The sequence below is a fragment of the Leptinotarsa decemlineata genome, unplaced genomic scaffold, assembly GCF_025532065.1.
Source record: "Leptinotarsa decemlineata unplaced genomic scaffold, Ldec_3_MD MMD2_tig00026374_RagTag_RagTag, whole genome shotgun sequence".
Lineage (NCBI taxonomy): Eukaryota > Metazoa > Arthropoda > Insecta > Coleoptera > Chrysomelidae > Leptinotarsa > Leptinotarsa decemlineata.
In genome coordinates this window covers 645,278-671,867 of record NW_027412710.1, presented here as the reverse complement: position 1 = coordinate 671,867, position 26,590 = coordinate 645,278, and the positions used below count along the sequence as shown (strand labels likewise).

General features: G+C 33.9%; 1 protein-coding gene across 5 annotated transcripts in view; it reads right to left on the bottom strand.

The window, feature by feature from the left end:
* Positions 1 to 19,608, bottom strand: part of lili (LMBR1-like protein lilipod) — a 70,148-nt gene extending 50,540 nt beyond the window's left edge. The window contains exons 1-6 of one of the 5 annotated variants that reach the window (XM_074185437.1): positions 19,190 to 19,608; positions 16,069 to 16,333; positions 9,354 to 9,584; positions 9,235 to 9,303; positions 8,771 to 9,082; positions 1,867 to 2,033 (exon numbers count right to left, since the gene is read on the bottom strand). In XM_074185437.1, the coding sequence (XP_074041538.1) occupies positions 1,867 to 2,033; positions 8,771 to 9,082; positions 9,235 to 9,303; positions 9,354 to 9,584; positions 16,069 to 16,333; positions 19,190 to 19,261 (1,116 nt within the window). In that variant the 5' untranslated portion in view covers positions 19,262 to 19,608. The remainder of the gene's footprint in view (positions 1 to 1,866; positions 2,034 to 8,770; positions 9,083 to 9,234; positions 9,304 to 9,353; positions 9,585 to 16,068; positions 16,334 to 19,189) is intronic. The other 4 variants (XM_074185436.1, XM_074185439.1, XM_074185438.1 and 1 more) reach the window with 4 other exon arrangements.
* Positions 19,609 to 26,590: the final 6,982 nt, after the last annotated feature.

Here is a 26,590-nt window from a genome sequence, read left to right as displayed (position 1 = left end):
TCATTCAACAAGTTTTGTTGAACAAGAAGCAGATTTTCATAGACAATAACTGAATATAGGGTCATTATTTTAAGTTTTACAAATATTGGTCTGATGCAACAGATTGGTTTACTGCTGACAAACTTGATTTAAACATTAGTAAGACTGACAAAATGATATTTTCCTTGAAAAAATATGACATACCAGAAAATCCAGACTCAGTAAAATTTCTTGGGGTACTCTTAGATCCCACTCTGAAATTTGATTGCCATGTTAACCACATAGCAAAAATAGTAGGAAAAAACATTTATTTGTTAAAAAAATCTCAGACCAGTTGTGGAACAGAGTATCTGTTTAATGGCATTCCATGCTCTTATACAGTCTGTATGTACTTATGCCATATTAGTATGGCGACATTCTTCTCATGCTTCCAGAGTATTTGGCCTTCAGCGGAGAGCAGTGCGTGTTCTTACTAATTTAGAGTATCGTGCTGAAGTTAGAGATAAATTCATAGAATTGAAAATACTTACCATTCCATCGAGATATATATATATATATATATATATATATATATATATATATATCACATCACATGCGAGGAATGTGGACAACAATATATCGGTCAGACCAACAGACGTATATCTGCCAGAACCCAGGAGCACAAAAACTCGATAAGAACTAAACAAACCTCCTCTGCCCTCTTTCAACACCATCTACAAACAGGTCACAAGATTAATTTTGAGTCCACAAAACAGATAGCACAGGTGCAAAACCCAAGAATACGACAAATCAGGGAAGCTATCGAAATCGAAAAGCAAGGCCTCATCAACAAAAGGGATGACTCACTAAACATCCCAAGGATTTGGAAAACAATAATTAAAAACAACCACCAAAGACAACCACAAATTGATAATGAACCATCGCAGGTAGGAGAACCGCCAGAAGCCATTAACAACCCTCAGGTAGAAAAACAGGTAGGAGAACTACCAAAAGCCATCAACAACCCTCAGGTAGAAAAACAGGTAACAAATCCATACAACTTACGCAAGCGAAACCATATAAAAACACCACAAGAAGAACCTGACATCAGTTACACCTCTCGAAGCGAAGCAGTAACTCGTCTTGATAATGCCATCTGAGATGATGGCGAAACGTCGACTATCGAATAGTACACAACGGATGAACAGCCGGAAAAACAACACATCATATATATATATATATATATATAATATATATATAATATATATATATATATATATATATATATATATATATATATATATATATATATATATATATATATGAATGTATATTATATGTCCAAGACAATCTCAATCGGTATAAATCTCGGAGCAGCATACATAACCATAATACAAGAAAAAAAGAAGACATAAGAATAATGAGTCTGAGGCTACAAAAATTTAGAAATGCTACATTATACTATGCTCCAGAATTTTATAATTGTATTTTAGATAACAAAAGATTTTTAACGTGTAAATTATATAAGTATGTTTCATACATTGTAATTTTAGTTTATTTTATTTATATTCATTTTGACTTGTGTAAATCTTTATGTTAAACAGCACCAATAAACTATTCCATTCTATTCTATTCAAAGTTTGGCTTTGCAACTGACCGCCCTATATCTTTGATATTCGTGGATTGAGATGTTATCTCTGTAAGATGACATGTCATTACTGTTTACTAATCATAAAGTAGTTGTATATTTAAAAATTTTGACATAAAAACATTTTTATTCACAAATGAAACGAATAACTAGATAATGAGGTTCAATCAAGATGAATGAATTTCACCTGATGAATTTCTACCATGTTATTAGCATAGAATTTGTATTTTATATAGCCAACTAAAATTTTTATGACTCACCTTCGAACTGATGGGTAGGGCTTTCATTCCAATGAGCAAAGACAGCGTGTTTTGAAGGACTAGAAGAACTGCTAATATAGTAACACCAAGAAGGAGTAGCATTGCTACAGGGTATATCACATTTCTCCTCAGAGAAGAAGTATGTCTTTGCTTATCTGAAAACAAACCTGATATTTTATTTTATATTAAATTTAAGTTTTCCTAGAACATAATAAAACATCATCAAATTAAGGGAATTCAATCGAAATGTACTCTACTTTATACTTTGTGATAATCAAAGTGCAAATCAAAATGAGGACATGTGTTGACTCGTTGTATGGTATGTTGGAGAACATACTCATTTTAGATATATAAGATCAAGCCAAAGTAGACCATACCACTTCCTTTGAAGTTTCAACAGCTTTCGATGTGTGCCTAAATCAGAGCTACCTACAGTTCAACAACAAATTTTATAAACAGGATTCAGATTTACCAATGGGCTCACCCCTTAGTCCACTTTTAGCAGACTTATTTATGAACAGCTTGAAGACCACTATAATAAATTCCGACCTGGGTAAAAACATATTCGTTTTTGGTATGTATGTAGAACATATTCTCGCCTGTTTCAGAGGTAGTACACGATAGCTGAACCAATTTATGACATTCATGAATATTCTCGATAGCAACATTCAGTTCACACTCGAAACAGAGATAGAGAAACAGATAAATTTCTTAAACCTGACCATTACACAGTATCAGAATAAATTTGAATTTAATGTTTTCAGAAAACCTAGTTATACAGGTATTACCATCCCAAGCGATTCTGTCCATCCATATAGTCATAAATTAGCAGCCTACAATTCAATGTTGCACAGATCAGCCTCACTGCCTAGCTAGGGAAATTGATATAATTACACATACAGGGCTTTTCATGATGAGCGTTAATTAGCCGTTTCTGGCAAACTATTCAACGGATCAACCTGAAAATTCCACAGTATGCATAAGTCAATATGACCTACACGTCTAAAATATTTTAGACGAAGCGGCGTTGTCGCTTCTACTATAAAGTAGCGGCTTCTTTGATTTTTCAAATGGAATACTCCGTATATAATATTGTAATGAATCTGAAGCCGGCCCTGACCGATGTCCCAGTCAGCAAACGCATGACGCATCGCGAATCAGCGCGAAAGGTCCGGATGGGTCCCGAAATCCGCAGAGAGATCCGAAACGTTTGTTGACGATATAAAAAGGTCGCTCTCCGTCCCGAGGAGTGGTCTGTACTTAGAAAGTGAATCGTGCGTTTAAGGAAAGGAATCTAATTGAGAAGATAAATTAAGCGTTAGTTACTAAGTGTTGTACATAAATTAGTTGCGATAGTGAAATATTGTTAAAAATAAATTTGATTACGACAGTTAATTCTTTAATTCGTTACAATTGGTGATCAGAAGTGGATTTTCAAAATAAATTAGTGAGCGCTTGGTGGACAATTTTTGTATCACAGTGAAATTGACTATAAAACTTTCGCACTTTCGCGCAGATAGACTGGTGATTCATTGCCGGAGATGTTTTTAAACGGTCCGGAAGAAATAATTCATTCGATAAAATTCATCCCAATCGATAATAAGGATATTGCAAGATCGCTCCACAGCAGAATTACCCAATCACAATATCACAACAAGGCACGGCAGGTTTATATCCGTCAAATGACGTAATTTTATATTCGAAAACCAGAATTTGCCTGAAATCAAATCTTCCGAACGTTATCATTCAGTTTCACTCACGAATGCCCTAGAGCGGACGGACGAAAGAAAAAAACGTTCCTTTTTTTCTTTCAAAAAAACTTATCGAGTCGGCTGGAACTATATATCGGGTGTTTCACAAATAGAGTTGCCCTAATTTAATAATTAGCGTTCAACTATTCACAACTAATCGTAACAATATACTCATAATGGAAATCATATGTGGAAAAACATCAACTGATCTACATCGGTGAGAAGTTCAAGTTGCTGTTTCGTTTTGGATAACATAGCATCCCATGTATAGCCAGGCAGAGTGAAATAATGGGCAGGATCCAAATCGTGAGTTTTATGACAACTTGAGTGGAAATGCTCAAAAACATAGCCAGGAGCATAACATCCGTCTTCAAATACAGATCCGTATATTTTCCCAATGTGTTTTAATTAAAAGTAGCCCATATCAGCTTGGCGCGTAAGTAAGATCTCCTAGGACACGGTTTTTCCTCCAATTTGTTGTAAAAAGTTTCGATAGGGGGTGAACAATCTTCATTGAATTTTTTGAAAGAATCGATATAGTCATACGGCATTACACCCTTTTTTGTCAAAATCTACTCTTCATCATTCGAGAGGTTGGAGAACTGTGATATGAGATTTGGAAAATCAGATAGATATGATACTAACGTATCCAGCGAAGAACTCATGAATCTGAATGAGTTGAAAAATCTGAAGTGAATCTTGCTACCAGAAATATTTTTAGTGAAGGAGATATACTTTTCCTTTGTTATCGGCCAAACGGCGACACTTCCATCCAAAGCAATATTTTCTATAACAAAATGTGCATCATACCCTGATAAGTTACGAAACACGATGGGAATCGTTTGATCATCTTGATAGTTTATAATGCATTCATTGTGTGATGGTCCGCGATTAATTATTTTTAGGTATTAGACGATTATTACGGTCGCATACTATTTTGTCTCATATATTGAATGGTTTGTCACATATATGACAATGAGTTGCTGCCTGAAAAAATGTTTCCGGGCTGGCTGATATATCTACATCAAATGGACACAAAAAACACAGTTGCAACATCTTCAACAAACTGACCTATCTCGTCGGCAAACCATTTCATACAATTTTCACCACGAAATGATCGATAAAATGATAGTGTATCATCATAAGAGCGTTTCACATAATATCCAATAGATGCCGGAATGTGTCGTTGATATTTATTGTCATCCTGTACTGATACTAATACACTCGGCATATATGACGAAAGGAGATGTAATTTTATTTTTGAAATTTTTCAACCTCAAAATATGTTTTCCCCCCATAGGTACTTCTGGTAGGCATTCCTTTGTATTCGAGCTATCTTCAAGGTTTCATATAACATAGCTTGCGTGGAAAAACAGTGAAAACACCTATGGCAAAAATATTTTTTTCCATTATGGTTGCCGAGTTGATTACTCACCAAACTAGATAGATCTTTCATCCAAACAAAGTATTTTCTGGTTGGTGACGTAACATCATAGACATTTATTGAATCCTCACATCTTTCATCGTGATACATGTCTTGAATGATGAGTAGATTCACATGTTTGCTTTTATTTTTTGCTATGCTCAATCTTGGCGGTATTACAGTATACTAGGATTTAAAAAATTTCAACGTGTAAACATTGACTGAGAGATCATTCTGCTCTTCGAAACTATTTATCTGAATAATTGTCATTGGAAAGTGAATACCTTACAACTTCAGAACTTTTGAATAGTCAGGATAAGATAGGATTTGATCTGAATGTTGTCCATGGGGAACTGGATACAACGCCGAAACAATGGCCCAAGCGAAGCAGGCATTATCATGATTTTTTTTTCGATTTGAGAAGGCAGTGCAATGTATGATGAACCTCTCTGCGGCACAGATTTGTTTACTCCCAAATTCACTACTGCTTTCAACGTCTAACCTCTGTCACGTTCCTGAAACTCTTCCAACTTTATCATGATTGGCTCCATAACATATTCCTCAAACCACATATTCATATCAGTGCTACTATGGATGGATGCGTTAGATATTGTGAAATACTTATATTCGTTGAAGATTCGATCGCCATTGACAACCTCAAATTCTCCACCGAATGTCATATTAACCTTCGAAAATGCATCCTTTTTCAATGCATTTCGAATTCGTCTCACAAAAAGGGTCTTACAGTCGATCAAAAATGAGGTAGGGTTCTTATGCTTGAGATTACTAATCACTTCAGTCCGGATACGCGAATTGAATGCCGATTCTGAATCATCCCAATGTACTCGATTAGAGGCTGTCTCTTTCCGGCTAATCAGGCCTGCTCCTTTCTGGTGATTACCGGACGACTATAAACTGATAGACCTTTCTCGCGAAAAATAGACTTGTGAAAATAAATAAGTGTTTCGGACTACATCAAATAAGTGGACATATTCAGTTTTGAGTAAAATAGACAGTAAAAGTTGAAATGTGTTCAAGAAAAGTGCGCCTAGTGGACTTGAAAGTCGCCGAATTGAAGCAAGAATTGGAGGAGAGAGAACTAGATTCTTCCGGAATAAAATCAGTACTCCAGAAGAGACTATGGGACAACTTGATTGAATCAGGAGAAGATCCCGAAACATATTTATTCGAAGTTTCGGGGGGTGATTGGAGTTCAATAATGAGCAAACTCGATGGACTTCAACAAAATTCGGTAAGTCTGGAGGAGAAGCTTATAGAAAATTCGAAGAGTTTGAAAGATAAACTTCAACAAAATTCGAAGTGCCTGGAGGAGAAGCTCCTGGAAAATTCGATGAGTTTAAAAGATGAACTTCAACAAAAATCGAAGTGCCTGGAGGAGAAGCTTCTGGAAAATTCGAAAAGTTTGGAAGATAAATTCTAGAGAATTCGAATAGCTTGAAGGAAGAACTTCTTGAGAATGCAGAAGGCTTGATGAAAGAGCTTTGTAGTGTGGCGAGCCTACTTGAAGAAAGGATAGGAACCATTGAGACAAAGATAGATAAAATCAGGAAGGAAATGAACACTGAAGTAGAAGATATCAAAGGCGGAGTTCAGGCAGAAATCAGCGAGATAAATAAAACAATCTGGTCTATTATTTAAAATCATTTGAATTCCATTCCTCAGTAAATCTTCATATTTTGATGCATTCAAATTATCATCATAAAACTCGATATAAAAAAATGAGACTCATTCTTTATGTCACAAAATACATTGAAATGCCATCTTTTTTGAAAATCCCTTTGGCGAACAACATGGGGATTTTCTGGTGCCCAATAATGACTGTTGTGTCGATTGAAAACTCCATTTTTTGTGAACTTGGCCTCATCTGTCCATATGATATTGTCAAGGAAATGTTCATCCTCTTGAGTCTTGACAAGTAACCATTCAAAAAATTCCACTCTACGAGGTAAATCAGTCTCTTTCAAATGTTGGACACAGTAAAACTTATAGGGATGCCATTTATGCTTATTAAGAATTCGACAAATTGTCACATAGGGTATACCTATCTCCCTTTCAGCCTCGTGCAGAGAAGCGTTTGGAAATGCATGGAAGTATCCCAAAACTGTTATACCATTGTCATCATCATCCACTTTAGTCTTCTTACGAATGATTTTTGGACGGAAGGTTCCATTCAACCTACAGTTTTTTAGTAGTCGATTTATCACATTATTATTCGGCTTCGGAAGTTGTGGATATCTTTTATGAAATACTCGGCATGTTCTACTTGCAATTCTATTGCACTCACCATAAATTATTAATAAATTCAAGAAATCTTCATTACTGTAACCTAATCTTGACATTATTCTATCTATGGTAGCTATCACAATCAGTCAAAACCACCAACGAAAGTCTGACGTTAAATAATTGGTTCATTTATTTTTCCAAAGCACACTATTAAAAAATATTAATGTGTACTGTTGTACGATAGAGACCAATACCTCAATGTATACAAATTGTAACTTTTTCTAAGGTAGGTACATACCAATTTCGAATTGACTTATCTGAGACAGTTAAAAAACTGGATCAAAAAGAAATATTACTAAGTATAAAAAAAAAGTTGAATATCCAAAATAAGTGATGAATTAAAAAAAACGAGCAAGAAAACCACGTCAGTTTCCGTTTTAAATAGTTTGTCTCGAAAACGGTTCAAAATAGAAATAGTATTATCTGAACAAAGTTAATCTAAAATTGGATGTAGAGCTCAAAAATGTTGAAATATACAGGGTGAAATATAAAATGTTGAAAAAATTAAGTTCCACTCATTTTTTCATGAGATCAAAGTATCTGCATTTTTTGAAAACCCTGTATGAGGCAAATGAAAATATGACTCGGAGTGAAGATCCTCATACTATCACTCCACTCCATTTCAACTTTGATCGTTTTAGTGCAAGAGAGTTCAAGATTATCAGCATTTATAAAAGTTCATGTTTGGTAAAAAAAATATCGAAATTAATTTATATCTTCTAAACGGTAATAGATAGGTATAGGGAAATAGTATATGAATTTGTTGACAAGGTGATAATGAATCATAATATGATATTATATACGGGGTGTTCCATTTGAAAAATCAAAGAAGCCGCAAATTTATAGTAGAAGCAACAACGCCGCTTCGTCTGAAATATTTTAGGAGTGTAGGTCCGTTAAATAGTTTGTCAGAAACGGCTATTAAACGCTTATCATGAAAAGCCATGTATAGGTCCTGAACCAGCACTGGGGGTACCAAAATCATTGGTATGAAACCAGATTAGGACATGGACCAATAAGAAGCACACAGAACCTGTACAAACTAGTACAGGGAACGAGACTGACGGAATGGGTGTCATGAGAAGATGGGAGAATAAACCCAATAAGCTATTGAGGCTGCAGTGTTTCCTGGAGACTTGGACTAAATGGACAAGTCAGACAGCTCCCAAGGTATTAAAAAAAACAAGAAAAAAGAGTACCCCACGGTTAAGAAGGTTCAACTTAATCGGGTTAAAAGGCTTCTGCTGTAGGAATTTCATTCACAAATCTCTATGGATGATCATTTTTGGGGCAATATCTATCAGAGAAAACAACCTTTTAATTTTGGATTGAAATTTACACAAGGGAATAGAAAAGACTAGTTTTTTTAAATAAATATTTCATGTTGGTAGTAGCATTAATTGAAAAGATCACAAACAAGACTCACCAAGTAATTTCCGTTGTTTTTCAATTTCAGTCAACCTTTTCCCTAGTCTTGATTGGAGCTCTCCATTTCGAAACAGACTATCAGGTAATTTGTAATCATCATTTTGTATTGGCTCATCATTCTTGCCTATCATTGATGCTGGATTCCCATATGATTTGCCCGTTTTCTGAGCATGTTTCAGTCTTCTACGCAAAAATTCTTCCTCCAAGGCACATGCATCGTATTCCTCATTTATATCTCTCAGGAATTGAGGTTTTATTAGGAACTGACCAACTACGTCAAATAAGCGAACAAAACCTATAGGTGTACATACTGAAAAAGAAATTTTATCAAAAAATACCAACTCTCTAAACTATCTATGCCAGGAAAAGAAATTTTTGAAATTGATTTGTGGTAACTCTTGTTACATATCCACGTAACAGATTCCAAATATCCGTTTCGAATAACTTTAAAATATTCCTTACCCAAAAGTATCAGTACTCCAAGAAATGATATGCATGAATAAAGGAATGGCAAATAATATGTCCACAGATCTAAAAAATGTATCAGTAGCATGAAATCACAAAACAAATAAATAACTTACTTAATATTGTTTGTATACTGGAGTTGTCTTTATCAATGAGTGCGGAAATAACATAGGTTAGCCCAAGAACAATCACTCCCAACAGAGCTAGGACAGTGGAAGTTTCATATACTCTTGACAGTATGCCTTTTCGATGGCCAAAAAATCCTTCAGATTCTGTAAACAGGTAGGTAAAAGGGAGGAAAATGAACAGGGATAAATTGGAAAAAAGAAACACATAGTTCCATAAACCTGAAAGAAGAATGAAACATTGAAGTGAGTTTTGCCGTAGAAAACAGTTCAGCAATCAAAATAATATCACTCCCACTGGAAGGATTGAATTTCACATATTTTACTGGTCTACAAAATTGTTATTGTTTCACTTTTTGTTAAACTTTTCCTTCAAATATTTGTTATACTTATTTTAATATTAACATATGTCACAAAAAGGATTTGAAGCTTTATAACTTCTATTTATTATATGCGAGCGCTTTCGATAGCTGACTGCGTCAACACAAGCGAGACATATGTGGAACCGCCTCTTGGTGTGACACCCAAGTCAACTTGCCAAGTTTTTTATGTCAGTGTTGGTGGTTTGACCAATCAACCGACAACTGCGGTAGCAGAAATTTGGGAAGCTAACCTGGAATGCCATCGGAAAACGAATCCACATGTTTATAAAAATGATATGATATGCGGCTATTCATAACTATTGTACAAAGTCATGGTGATATGTTGAGAATACCCTTTCACAAAACAACCAAATTTAAAAATTCTCCACTATATAACTCGATCACACTGTACAATAAACTACCAAATGCTATTAAGGAGTCTAAATCGTATGAAATATTTAAGAATAACACTAAAAAATTCTTAATAGAAAAGTGTTTCTATAGCGTACAGGATTATTTAGGACAAAAATTCTAATTTTAAGATTCTTATTATTAATTTATACCTTCACTAACTGTGATACACATATGCTGTTGTGATATTTGTTTTAGTTTTTTTATTTATATATAACAAATCATGATTTTAATTGTTTTTATATTATATAGTACTTCTATTGACTTACCATATGTACATTAAGTGCCGAAATGGCTAATAAATATTATTATTTTTATTGAGAAAGGTTAATGCAGTCAAGCTGCTGGAAAATAATTTTAATGTCTCCCCCCCTTTCATTTTTTGAACGAGTCAACTCAAAAAATGAAATTTGGGATGATGAAATTAATGCATGAATACATTATTTTGAAGTGAAATTGACAGATGAAACTTTCAAGATGGCGACTGGGCGCCATCCGGGAAAAATTAAAAGGAAAGGGGGTCTTGTGACACATCATTTTGAAGCTCCTGACGAATATTTCACAAACCTCAAACCTATAATATGAAGTCAATATCTTCACCTAATACAAAATGGCGGAACATTCAATAATCAACCAGTAAAGAACACAGCTGTACAACTGCTCTCTTGAAAATAACTAATGATATTTTTTAAGCTGCTGACAAAGGTAACACGACTGCTTTAATACTCATAGACTTCTCCAAGGCTTTTCATAACATTAGTTATCCAAATTTATTTGCAATTTTGAACTTCATCGGGTTCTCTGAACCTGCTATAAATTTAATTGAAAGCTATTTTAAAGATCGTTCTCAGTTTGTAGAAACTTCAACGGAAAAATCAAGCAGTGAATTTATTAAATTTGGATTGCCTCAGGGATCTATACTTGGACCCTTATTATTTTGCATATACACTTGTGATCTAATTTCTGTTTTGAGACATTGTAATTCACATATGTATGCGGATGACACACAACTATATCTAGCATTTAACCCTAATGACGTTGCTACTGCTAATTTAAAATTGAATGAAGATCTAGCTCGTTTTATTTCAGCATCTGAAGCTCATAACTTCAAAATCAATTCAAACAAACCTAATCTGCTTGTTTTTGGTACTAATCGTAGCTTGGTGGAAAGCTGGTTTGTAGCCTCATTTGTCTATTTTTTTTTAATTATTTTTATAGATTGAATATTTATTGTATTTATACAGGCTGATTCACGGTGGATGGCACATTAGACGTTTCTGGTGAACCAGACAACGGATCACTTTGAAAATTTAATGGAGGGCATATTCGGACATTCTCTAGCCAACTAAAATATTGTCGACAATGCGGTGTTGCCGCTTGTATTAGAAAGCAGTAGCAACTTTGATTTTTCAAATGGAACACTCTGTATATAATATTATTTTTGCAATCTCCAACAATTGCCCGACAACTTTTCTTGATATTTCCCTATACCTATCTGTTACCGTTTTCGAAATAAAAATGAATTTCAATTTTTTTCTTCGAAAATCATGACTTCTAAAAATGCCGATATCTTTTAGTTAAGAAGTACTATGATATCGAAATTTGGTTTGGAGTTAGGTGATACTTGGACACTTCCCACACGTCAGCCTAATCTCCGTTACTTCAATACAGGGTGGTAAAAAAATACAGTTTTTTCGTTTGCTTGAAAAAGTTGCTGAAATTTGATTATTTTAAATGGAACACCCTGTATATTATTGAAAATTCGGAAAGCTGCTGAAATTCGCTTTCTTTCTATGTATATTATACCTATACCTAACTAGTCAAGTTTCGGACTTATGAACATTTATTTGTGAAAATGTCCCTTCAGAATGGTATTTCCATTCGGTATTTGGTAAGCAGGCCATGATTACTATTTGACAGTAGCGTTGTGACATTCTCCTAATAATATCGACATTTTCGTCACTTCAGAAGTTGCAAATACCTTCAAAACGATGGAACAAAACTATTCAAACGAAGTTCTTATGAATTTGTTTATTATTTTTGGACAGTGTGACAAAATTATCAGCAGAACATGTAGAAAGTTCAATGAAATGTATCCGAATCTACCGCCAATGAACCTCAAGAAATTTATACGAATTCAGAACAATTTCAATATGTTTGGATAAACTTTAAAAAAGCACCAAGAAACTTGAAATTGGAAATATTGATATGAATAATTATAAAAAAGTAAAACAAACATGTGGAATATTTCAAAATATGTTCGAATCGCTGGCCGTTCACTTCCAAGCACTTTAAAATGCGGGTGTTGACTGCTTTCGTGGTGGCAGATCTGATTTCATTGGGATCCAAATCTTCAAATGTTTGGGCAATCCTTTCTAACAATTCATCTCTCGAACGCACGGGTATTTTGTAAACTTTTTCTTTAAATATTCCCCACAAATAAAAATCTAATGGATTAAGATCGGGTGATCTCGCTGGCCAATTCCATGGTCCCAAGCGCCTCATCCACCGATCGTCAAAGAGTCTATCCAGTTCTGCGCTCACTTCTCTTGTGCAATGTGCAGGAGCTCCGTCTAGTTGGTACCAACAGTTTCGATAATCTTCGAGTGGCAGATTATCCACGAAACTGTCTACAGTATTCTCCAAAATATTCAGGTAGCTTCTGGATGTTAATGACTCCTCGTATATCACGTACCTCAATTTGTTGTCCATCAACATGCAGAAGACATTAAAACTAAATTTTTCTTGAAATCCGGCTTCTTTTGTGACGTGAGGATTTTCACTGGACCAATAATGACGATTTTTTCTATTGAAAATCCCTTCTCTCGAAAATTTCGATTCATCAGTCCAAATAATTTTATTTAAAAAAAGTGGATCTTCTTGAATGCGTGTCAACAACATTTCACAAAATTCTACTCTCTGTTGAGGATCTTGAGGCTTCATTGCTTGAATTTTGGTGAATTTATAATCATGCATTTTATGTCTTCGCAAGATTCTTTGAACCGATGAATATTTTATACCCAAATCTTCTTCAGCACTTCTTATCGATGACTCGGGAAATGCGTGAAAATATGCTAAGACATTAATCTGGTTGTCTTCAAAAGTTACGGGTCGAGGCAAGTTTCTTGGTGCTTTTAAAGTTGATCCAAATGCATTGAAATTGTTCTGAATTCGTATAAATTTCTTGAGGTTCATTGGCGGTAGATTCGGATACATTTCATTGAACTTTCTACATGTTCTGCTGATAATTTTGTCACACTGTCCAAAAATAATAAACAAATTCATAAGAACTTCGTTTGAATAGTTTTGTTCCATCGTTTTGAAGGTATTTGCAACTTCTGAAGTGACGAAAATGTCGATATTATTAGGAGAATGTCACAACGCTACTGTCAAATAGTAATCATGGCCTGCTTACCAAATACCGAATGGAAATACCATTCTGAAGGGACATTTTCACAAATAAATGTTCATAAGTCCGAAACTTGACTAGTTAGGTATAGGTATGATATACATAGAAAGAAAGCGAATTTCAGCAGCTTTCCGAATTTTCAATAATATACAGGGTGTTCCATTTAAAATAATCAAATTTCAGCAACTTTTTCAAGCAAACGAAAAAACTGTATTTTTTTACCACCCTGTATTGAAGTAACGGAGATTAGGCTGACGTGTGGGAAGTGTCCAAGTATCACCTAACTCCAAACCAAATTTCGATATCATAGTACTTCTTAACTAAAAGATATCGGCATTTTTAGAAGTCATGATTTTCGAAGAAAAAAATTGAAATTCATTTTTATTTCGAAAACGGTAACAGATAGGTATAGGGAAATATCAAGAAAAGTTGTCGGGCAATTGTTGGAGATTGCAAAAATAATATTATATACAGAGTGTTCCATTTGAAAAATCAAAGTTGCTACTGCTTTCTAATACAAGCGGCAACACCGCATTGTCGACAATATTTTAGTTGGCTAGAGAATGTCCGAATATGCCCTCCATTAAATTTTCAAAGTGATCCGTTGTCTGGTTCACCAGAAACGTCTAATGTGCCATCCACCGTGAATCAGCCTGTATGTAATAAGGAACTACAAATAAATATTATTATCCCAAATTTCAATTTTTTGAGTTGACCCATTCAAAAAATAAAAGGAGGGGGACATTAAATCAAATCAAAATATACTTTATTGTCCAAGAATAACAATTCTCATGACAAAGCATACAGTCACCATGATAACATCACAAATATACAGTTAGCAAGATCATAAATACACATAAATTCACAGTTACAAGAAGCGGACATAATTGCATATACAAAAGCAACAAGATTTACACCACTAAGCCAAATAACATTGAACAACAAAACTACTATGTGCCAATTAAATGAATAAAGTAACATGCCGGAAAAACAAAAAGAAAAAATTTTTACATTTTCTACATGAAATTACAAGGACTACCTCTAAATATATGAAGAATTAGGCATACGTTATATGACCGCCGCCAAAGATAGAGATCTCAGCAAAAAGAATCCTGAAAGTATTTTTCCAGGGTATAGTAGGCCCTACCAACTATGAGCATTTTTACAGATTTTCTGAACTTGACTTCGCTTTTGATGACATGCAAGGTTAGGGGAAGGTGATTGAAAATTTTCTTGCCATCAAAAATTAGAGAGTTGCAAATTAAGGTTGAGGAGGGAATTGGAAGCGAGATCAAGTGAGAGGAGCAAGTGTTATAGGTTGACTCAGAAGTAGCTATAGCTTGGTATTTGTTGTGCATGAGGCAAGCCATTTCCAAAATGTAGATACAAACCAATGTCAAAACTCCATGTTGCATAAACAAGGGATGACAGGATTCACGGTAATCAGAACTACATAGGTATCTAATTGCCCTTTTTTGGAGAGAGAATACTCTTAGAAATGAATACTAAGCACAAGCACATTAAATAAATGCACTGTATATACGACTTTGTTTTATACTATGTAGTGATATACATTAAAACAAAACAAAATTTTGAGAGTTTAAAAATTAATCTATATTACAAATAGCTGACTGCGTCAACACAAGCGAGACATATGTGGAACCGCCTCTTGGTGTGACACCCAAGTCAACTTGCCAAGTTTTTTATGTCAGTGTTGGTGGTTTGACCAATCAACCGACAACTGCGGTAGCAGAAATTTGGGAAGCTAACCTGGAATGCCATCGGAAAACGAATCCACATGTTTATAAAAATGATATGATATGCGGCTATTCATAACTATTGTACAAGTCATGGTGATATGTTGAGAATACCCTTTCACAAAACAACCAAATTTAAAAATTCTCCACTATATAACTCGATCACACTGTACAATAAACTACCAAATGCTATTAAGGAGTCTAAATCGTATGAAATATTTAAGAATAACACAAAAAAATTCTTAATAGAAAAGTGTTTCTATAGCGTACAGGATTATTTAGGACAAAAATTCTAATTTTAAGATTCTTATTATTAATTTATACCTTCACTAACTGTGAACTACATAGGTATCTAATTGCCCTTTTTTGGAGAGAGAATACTCTTAGAAATAAATACTAAGCACAAGCACATTAAATAAATGCACTGTATATACGACTTTGTTTTATACTATGTAGTGATATACATTAAAACAAAACAAAATTTTGAGAGTTTAAAAATTAATCTATATTACAAATTGTGTGAAACATTTGACTATTCACCTTGGAGAATGTCGAGCAAGTTCTACGCTAATATTTTTTCTGTCTATTAAAAAAAAAGTTTAATATGAAATCTAATAAGGTTAATCAAAATGTTGCATTGAATGACATCCGCTACAGATTTGGATGAAGATCTCGAAAATTGTAATAGACGATCCAATCATTTGAAGAAAAGTCTCACTGACATCATTTGATGCAGTTGATTGAAATCCATGGTAATTTTCACTCACCTTGTATAAGAGAAGAATTCAGCCATTTTATGTAATAACTATTGGGATAATTTACCAATACCTCATTGGCAACTATAGATACAGGTAATAACAGCACAGCCCCAATTGAAACTGCCAATGAAAAGGTACACAGCCAAGTGCTGAACCTGTAAACTGTCACTTCATCTTCGTCATTGCTGAAATAATCTTCTCTACCTGTGCGCTTGAACCGGCCTAACAAGGCAAAACTCAAAAGATACAGGAGCAGAAAAAGGAGAAGAAATATCTGAAAAAAAAAACATCTGTTGACCATTTAAATTGAAAAGTGCTTAGTGTTGGCTTCCTACTACTTCATTCTTAAACAAAGTTCACCTCGAAAATGTGTGTATCAAAGGAAATATAGCTGTTTGCAATTCAGGCATTGTTCACAAGTTATTTTTTTTTTGAAAACGGAGAATGATTACTTTCCGACACGTCAACCATCTAAAGAAAGCTTCGGTGGTTTATATTACACAGTAACTTTCTGGGATGAACTTTTTTACCATTTAAAAATTTATTTCTGACAGCCTGTTTCATTCTGAACAAAAAATGTCTATTGGGTTTTTTGCCCAAATTAAACTAGTTCGCAGCAAAAAATTATTTAAGGAACAACTAAAGAGATACATCGTCATAAATGCGAAAATACGAAACTAATCTATCTAGTAGGTCGCTATTAGCGATAGTGATAATTAAATTGGTATGACGCTGTCAGTTTGTGAATTTTTGAAAATGAATTAACACTAATTGTGTGTTGTTTTTCTGTTCTTAATTAGTTACTTTAATAATTCACTTGTTATTAAAATGGCATACACAAACGAAGAAATGACTGATATGCATTACGTTTACGGTCTGTCGCATGGAAATGGGTTAGATGCTTCTAGAAGATTTGCTGAAATGTATCCTCAGCGGCAGCATCCTTCACATAGAATATTTGCTCGACTTCATTAACGATTACGAGAATATGGATCATTCGACAAAAGAACGCAGGATTGTGGTCGCCATCGAGAAGTACGAACAACACAGCTTGAGGAAGCAGTACTTAATTTGATTGAAGAACAACCTACTACCAGTACTAGAAAGATTGCTTTCCAGCTAAATGTTGATCATATGACGGTGTTGAATTTTGCAATTAGATGCTGGAAATGATTAGAAGAAATTGTGACTTTCTGAAGATGGGCTGATGAAAACCCTCATGCTATTGTCGAAACTAACCATCAAGAACAGTTTTCTCTTAATGTGTAGCTCGGAGTTATTGGGGATAATTCAATTGGGCCTCATTTTCTACCTCCTTGATTAAATGGTGAGGCATACTTTCAATTTTTAAGAAAGGTGCATCCAGTACTCCTGGAGGAAGTTCCTTTGGGCGTCAGAGGGATATGTTTTTCATGCATGATGGAGCTCCCACCCATTTTAGTCAAGTAATATGTCAGCATTTAGCTGAAACATATGCAAATCAGTGGATAAGTCGAGGAGGACCACAGAACTGGCCCTCTCGATCCCCGGATCTCAATCCTCTCGATTTATCTATTTGGGGCCATTTACATCATTTGGTTTATCGTACTCCTGTTTGCGATGTAGAGGACTTAAGAAACCGCATCATCGAAGCGTGCAGTCTGAAGGTAGACATATTGAACATTTACTATGATTTCTACATGTTGTGTGTTTCGTTATTAATAAATTAGTTTTGTTTATTACCCTTTAATCGTTTAATTCAGGTACTAACTACAAAATAACAATAAATCCAGTTCGCATTTATGACGATGTATCTCTGTAGTTATTCGTAAAATAATTTTTTGCTGAGAACTGGTTCATTTTGGGCAAAAAATTCAAGAGAAATTTTTTTTTTACAATGAAACAGGTTATCGGAAATACATTTTTGAATGGTAAACAAATAATAAGACAAAAAGTTACATTGGAAATAAATTTTAGGGGTTGCGTTTTCCACCCCTTACAACCATGGGGTAAACCAAATAAATTACTGGCTAAGTGTCTTTTTGGTAGTACAAAACGTCAGGTTAATTTCAATATTGTAACTTTTTCAGTGCTTCTGAAAAAAATTGTTATACAAATTTTATGTACCCCCTTTAAGGGGCTGTATCTTAACAAGGGAAGCTCCAATGAAGTTTCTTTATATGAAAGATCCTATCGTTTTTTCGATGAGGAATCACCTCCTCAAATGTTTCACACTTATTCAGTTACACCCTGTATAAAGCAATGATAAAAATAAAAATAACAATAAAAATCAATTGGCGCTCCGGGGCAACTTCATTGATTCCAGTGGCGCATTTGCTTCTTCAGCTGCAGGAAAACCCGAAAAAACCTGCAGCACCACATCATCTGAAGATCTTGATCTTCATTCAAGAATGTTTTAATTAGATTTCTGTTATTCTTGAGATGTAAGCAATTTCAAATATTGTTCATAACTATAATAATACAATCGCTGCCACAAAAATAACACTTCCCTTCTTATTAGTGTCGTAACTAGAATGACTAGATTTGTTCTCAGATCATTTGAAACCATAATTTGAATTGCAATCTAATTTTACAAAAATTATAATTTTTCAAATCACTTGGAAAATTATTGGCTTTATGCACCATTTATCAATAGAATTCACTCGTCGGTTTTTGTTTATATTGCTTGGATAACAATGATGACCTTCCCAAATATCTACTGGCTTCTAATGAATTTATTCAAAGTCTTACTACCCAACTCGAACAGCCATGCCATGAATTGGTATAAAAAAATTGATCAACACTTTTTTTATTCAAATAGATTTGCTGATTGTAAACAGAAAATAAGAATCATTAATTCAGCGTCAAGCATACATTGTCATAACGGTTACAAGTGTATTTGGCAAATGGAACTTTATAGGTGATACAGGGTGCTTAACTGTGAAAGTACTTAAAGGAATTTCAATATCTGTTGTATCGGAGAAATTCACATTGGTACTAACAAGATAGAACATATATAGAAGCCAACATGTGGAGACCTCACCTAATTGAATAATAAACATAGATACGTTGTTACCAATGTGTGTAGCTGGACTTACAATTTTCAGCTAGATAGATGAGTACTAATGAAAATTTAAATTTGTATACTCACAATTTGCTCCCTGACATTGTTGTGAAAACTTTGTTCTGTTAAATCCGATTCTTCGCCATCATATTCTTCCATAATTAATAATTTCACCTATTTATGAATATTCTCTCTGCTCTCAAAACTAGGTTGTTCATGGTTATTATTGTGATATAAATTCTTCCATGGTCTTGAGCTATTGTAATTAAAGATAGCACATCAACAAGTTTAATTGATTAGGATAGATAACGGCATGATATTGCTAAATGATTGTTGATTATTTTCAGAGCCATCAGCAGTGTTCAAAATAATTAAATTATCTTTGGCAGTGTAGATTTAGATAATTCTCCAAATATTTATAATTCTCTCTCTTTTTTTAATCGGACTTGATTACGCTTATTCTTCTTTTGTTTGTTCAGGAGGACCACAGCACACAGGAAACTTATCTATGATCATGGATTCATGGCGCAAAGGAAAGAGATTCCATCTGTGACTGAGCGACATCTCGGTTCAATAATTCGAATGTGACACTCTAGGAAAACATTAATAGGGAACGTGCATATTTCAAAATAATATTGACCTTCGAATAATATTTACAGAAAAACATTTCTCGAAGAAAAATAATATCGATATTTCAACAATAACACTGTTGTAATAAAACTGTGATAACTGCTCGGGACAAATGAAACTTCAATCGCTTCGTATGCTTCGTATTCTCATATCCTTAGCGGTATCTAGTAGACGAATGGATCGTTACTTCCCTCAGTTTCCATTTTTTACAAAGTATTTACAGTTGAAATACCCGATATAACCTATTATTATTGATCAGGAGGAAGAAGTATGAAGTTATTTTTCTGTTATCAATAACAATTCATTGTTACTTCAAACAACTGGTTTTTTTTCTTGTCGTTTAAAGAATAACTGTATTTTTATGGTTGTAATCTGGTTTTTCTGAATGTTCTGAAGATTACCACAGGTGGGGCTAGAGTTTGTGGAAAGTTATTCGAGTTCCTGGTTAACCCTTACAAAGGTTAACCCATTAACGCCTACGGATACCACATGGTATCACAAAACAAGCATCCCCTCTTCAGCGCTTTGAAATCAATGTGGAAGTCAGAGAATAATACGCCGCAAAGCTTGTTTGTTGGGTGAAGTATTTTCGGTGGTCAACAAGTTTGAAAACCACGTGTGTTTGTGCTGCACGTAAATAATAGGACCGCGATGGGCATACGTTTGATTTTAGTTGTGTCTTTGTTATTTTGAGTGAATCGTGAATGAGTATTTATTAAAATGTAACTAACTAAGCACCCTTATACATAAATAATGTATAAGGTTCACTATGATGGATCAAAGGTCATGATACCATATAGTATCCGTAGGCGTTTAGGTATCTAGTGTTATGTTTCAAAATTTCTATTTATGTTTTTATTGTTTTAGAAAAAGCCCTGAATATGCTTGCGGAAGATAACGAATTACTCCAAAATACAGACGAAATATTTTGTAACCTCTCCTAAGGTAGACACAGATGGGGATTCTGCAGATGAAGTGGAAGGAGGAATAAAATACAATCTCAATGATACCTGAAAGTAAAATATTACTTCCATCTCATTTGTTATTATTTTTAATTTTTTGGGTCGTCAGTTGCTTGCTCCCGCCGAAATAAAATTGGTCAAGAATGAAAGAACCGGAGTATCAAGCCGCTACAAGTCTGAAAATGTATGCAATCTTAAATTTTATTATTTTTTTTAATCTCAATAAGTTTTTAATGACCCTGTGGAAAGGCAAGTTACAGAAGCAGTACTGTCAGCTGTTGAGCTATTTGAGTTGTTTTTTGAAGAAAACATTTATACTTATGATGCACTGTTTGGAACCTTTGGTGTAGTAATGAATATTACTGGAGTTTTTTCCCAACACCAAATCGTTATTTTTAACACCTCGACACGTTTTTCGATCACCAAAAGATCATCTTCAAAGAGGAAAATTAACACTAAAAACTAACGCGAAGCGAACCCTATTTAAACTATATAGATATCCCATGTCCCATACAGGTAAACCATCCAGGTGTACCACCCATACAGGTATACCAACTTAAATTAATTTTACAATTTTTCCTTATCTATTATTTTACCATATATATTTAACTGTTAAAGTTAAATATAATAATATAAAACAATTTTCAGCTATATAAAATTAATTTTACAATATTGCCTATCTAAATTTATTTTTGCACTGCGTCCTTTGTAGTAATCAGTTAAACCCAACAACATTATTTTAACAAGCTATATAGTATGCTCTTCGGTATAGGTCCGTCATCGTTATATATATTGTTTTATATACAGCTTTAACAGTTAAATATATATTGTAAAATAATTGATAAGGAAAAATTGTAAAATTCATTTAGGTTGGTATACCTGTATGGGTGGTACAACTGGATGGCATAAATAGGGTTAGCTTCGCGATAGTTTTTAGTTTTAATCTTCCTCTTTGAAGATGATCACTTGGAGATCGAAACACGTGTCGAGGTGTTAAAAATAACGATTTGGTGTTGGTAAAAAACTCCAGTGATATTGAAAACATTTGTGTTTGAAATATACATGTATAAAATATGTTTTTCCGTTAACCAGCTATCGCACCCCTACGAACGACAACCCTCAGAAGTCGAAACATGTGCGACCAAAGGACTAACGAGGTCCCACCTTTTAACGTGTGATTCCTAACACGGAGTACCTTGCTGAGCAAACGCATCTTTACGCTCATTTCAAAAATGAACCTGACCTTGAAATAACTTCACAAGAAATTCGCTGTTTTACAGCAATATTAATTCTAACTGGTTACAATCCTTTACCTTCGAAAACGTTGTACTGGCATATGAAAGATGACACCCACAACAAAATAGTAAAAGACTCAATAAGAAGGGACAGATTTCAGAAAATTCAAAGGTTCATCCATATGGCCGACAACATTAAAACCAATCAGTCACATAAGTCATGGAAATTACGTCCTTTAATAAATGCCCTGAAGGAAAACTTTGTATCCAATTTTCAGCCTGAACAGAATTTATCGTATGATGAATCAATTATCAAATGTTTAGGCGCCACGGATGTAAGCAATTCATCCGTGGCAAATCATCCCGTATTGGTTACAAGGTGTGGGCTCTAAATACTCACGATGGATATCTTGTTGATATCCAGCTGTATCTAGGTAATGATAATTGAGAATGAGCGGACATTAGCAAATTAGTTGGAAAATCTGCAGCACCAATGATATTGATGTTAAAAGAATTACTACAAAGAAATTTGCCGTTTATTATATTGATTCATGTTCACCTGGATACATTTGTTGGCTTGTCTTCGAAATTTAGGCTATAGGGCTATTGGCACTATTTGAGAAAATGGAAAACTAAAATCATGTCCGATGACCAAAAAGAATTTCAGAATGACAGAGGTTTCTGAGTACATGTTATTGAGAAAAATGATGGCGTCTTATTAGTATGGTGGAGGATAGATAACGATGTGGTTGCTATAGCCTCAACAGGTGTCGGTGTTTACTCAGAGGGATCGGTCAAAAGGTACTGCCAGAATAAAAAGAAACACATCATGATTTATCGTCCTCAAAGTGTGGCCGCCTACAACCAGAACATGGTTGGGACTGATCTTATAGATCAGGAAATTGCTACGTACCGCATCGGCGTACGTGGTAAAAAATGGTACTGGAATATTTTTACGTGGCTAATAGATGTAGCTCTGCACATTTGCTTGGTATCTTAGATGTAAACATGAAAAAACGTCGGCACTAAATTTTAGAAGAGAGATAGTGCAAGTATATTTGACCCAAATACAAAACCATTGTCAAGGTTCCTGGGAGAATCTCTCTTGCAAAAAATGTACTTATCCAGCCCTACGATTTGATAGGATGGATCATTTTGTGATCTCATCCAAGTGATGAAGATGTGCTGGGTAGGATGCAAGTCTTTTGGAAGAACAATGTGTAAAAAATGTGATATAGGTCTGTGCTTCAACTGTTTTGCCAACTATTATACAAACTATACTAAAACCAATAATGATTAAGAGTAGAAGTAAGCCCAGTTGACAGCAAATCGGGGGCGTGCTTATTAATTTTTGAGAGGGTTAAGAATGAAAGAAAAATTCTTAGTACAATTAGTGGAAATATTCATACCCATTTTTTATTTATTTCAATAAAACTTTGCAATATCGTAATTTACCTAATCATTGTAGTCATTAGGTGGGCCTTATGAAAACGAAGTAATAATCCTGGTAATTATAGTAGGTACCAAATAAATTAACAATATTAATAAAAACCAATATATATATATATATATATATATATATATATATATATATATATATATATATATATATATATATATATATATATATATCTTTTTTTCACTATTGGGTTAAACTCATCGTCAGGGGTACTAGAAAATACAAATTACAAATTTTTGATAATTGAATATAATATAAATGTAAATGAACAAATTTTCGTCTAATCTTCAACCTCAGATTCGTCACTGTTGCTACCGCTATCGTCAAAGTGAATTATGATTGGTTCAATATTGTGTTCAATACGGTTGTCTACGTCCCACATTTTTTGCTCCTCTTTTAAAACATGCTGCATGCATTTCTTCCAGTCTTCTGCAGAAACAGAAACAGAACATTTAAATGTTCTGTTTTCTCGTGCCACATATCCTTTTACTTGCGCCCAGATTAATTCTATTGGATTTAATTCGCAGTGGTAAGGTGGTAACCTTAAAACTGTAATTCCACGACTTAACGCCATTTCATCCACTGCGAATTTTTTATATTTGTCTGTGTGTAATTTTGTTAGCTGAAGTAGTTCTGCCTTCAAACTATCTTTGTTATATTGGATGTTCTTATTAATTAACCATTCTTGAATTGCTGGTTCCACAAGTTGAATGATGCCTTCAAACCATTTTTCAAACACCTCCGCATTCACCTCTTCATGATAGTCGCCTGTTTTCTTAGATTTAAATATTAATTCACCATTTGGTAAAAATCCACTGTCGCTTCCTATATGCGTAACTATCAGACGACTACCTTTTCCAGATGGCTCTTTTAACCCAACTGACAAACCTTCAATAAAGGCTTGTCGTGCACTTGTTATATTACTATCCTGCCATACTTTTTTGACCGTATGTCCTTGGTTAACCCATGTCTCGTCCATGAAGTACAATTTTTTTTGAGTTTCCGAAATTCGTCAATTTTTCTTAGATAGTTTCTTCTCCATGCTATTATTTCTTGACCTTCAATGAGAATGCTTTTCCTATCAACTTTTCCGTACGTAAATTTCATTTCGTGTACAAGTTTCCTAAAAGTTTCTTTACCCATTTTTGGGACCAATTCATGATCGCTAAGTGCCTCCAGAACTGTTTGTAGTGTGGGCAGCTCATTTCTGAAAAAGAAACTGTGAATAGTTCTGCGTATACTGGTTTTGGCTTCTTCATCAACTGTGATTTTTTTTCGTCCGCTACTAGTTTTTGGCGTTTGTACGTCCCCATGAATTTCTGCTTCTCTTAGTATTTTGTAAATCGATGACTTTGGTACACCGGTGTAATCAGAGCACATATCAACTAATTTATCTTTTGTAATTGTGGAACTTAATGATGTAGAAATGCCCGGTTGGTTATTCGGAGGTACACACGTAGAATTACAGCACATATGCACAAAGTCATCTTTTGGTGGCTGATGATCTCTTTCAAGACATTGAAATACTCGCAGTACAATTTGTTTTTCTCTTACTGACCGAGACTCCGACCGTTTTACCTTTTTCGACGTGGAAGGCCCGACCATGTCTCCCATTTTTTGAGTAGTTTGAGAACGGTGTAGAAATATAATTATGTAACGCTTAAACACTTATTAGCACTATTATTTTCACCAATTGTTATCACAACACGTCGATTGCTGACTAATTTAACTGTAAAACGTACAATTCACGCTGTATAATTCACAAACCAATGATACGCTCATGGCTGCAAGTACATTAGTGAGGACTGCAACGATGAGATGGAAGTTACGGTAAAGTGACAAAGACAGAAATATCGTTGCGTACAGCGTTGCCACTAGTTGTAATAAATATCTAACACTATACAGAAAATAATGAATTTTAACTGATCAGTAATCAGGAAATGTATAAGTATTACTCATTACAAGCTCATTACTGATTTTTGTCATAAATAATATATTTTAATCGTACTAGTATTGATTATCTATAATTTGCCACAACCTACAACTCTACTGCTTACTATATTTTGATGCTGCTATAAACTGGTAACGTAAAATTTAGATATGACAACGCGCTTTACTCTCAATCATTATTGGTTTTACTATACATTCAGTTTCAACATATTTCAGAGCTACACTGCATAGTATACATTTTGGTAATAAAAAATATGTCTTGACGACTACGGATGCCATATGATACCAGCATTTTTTTTAAACTTCCAAATTTGAAAAAAAATAAAAATCGTCATTTAGGGCTCATTCATACTTATTTTATACAAGACAGTAAAAAAAATAAAAAAAAATATAAAAAATTCAATCTCGGCCGTAATGGGTTAAATCGATATATATATATATATATATATATATATATATATATATATATATATATATATATATATATATATAGATATATATAGATATATATATATATATATATATATATATATATATATATATATATATATATATATATATATATATATATATATATATATATACAGTGTGACCCATTTAAAATGGAACCACCCCTGTAGAATGTGCATTTTTCAATCAATCTCAATTTTTTTTTATTGAAATATTAAGCATGAAAAACTGTATCTTGACACTAACTTTCACAATTTTAGTTTCATTTCCAAGGCACTCTATGGTTTTTTTTGTTTGTCAAAAACGGCAAAAGTTTATTAGGCAATTTTTGTTTTCAAATTTGACTACACCACTGGATTCGTAGTCGTTATAAATCAAAACTGTCAAATTTTCATTAAAAAATATTTGTTAACAACGAAGTTACAACAACTTCAATTTTGGAAACAAAGTATTTGTTTGTAATTTTTATTCAGATAATAGACATATTTGAGATCTGACAACACTGTCATCACCAAGTAGAACACCAGTGAATTTGTACAGTGAAAATCCGAAGTCAACAGCTCAATGCGTTCTACAGTTATAACTCCTGAAAATATGGTAATGTGAGAGATTTGTGGTGCAAGCGTTTTGTAATAAAAATCTGACTACGCCACTGGATTTGTGGATAATATTCCCTTAAAATCATTCATTTGAGTGTAGGTTACGAGAAGTGTATTCTAGAATAACAGAAAATTAAAAATTCATTTTCAAGTTATGCAGTACTTAGTACATTCTTCCGCATAGCCGCTAAAATCAAATTGAT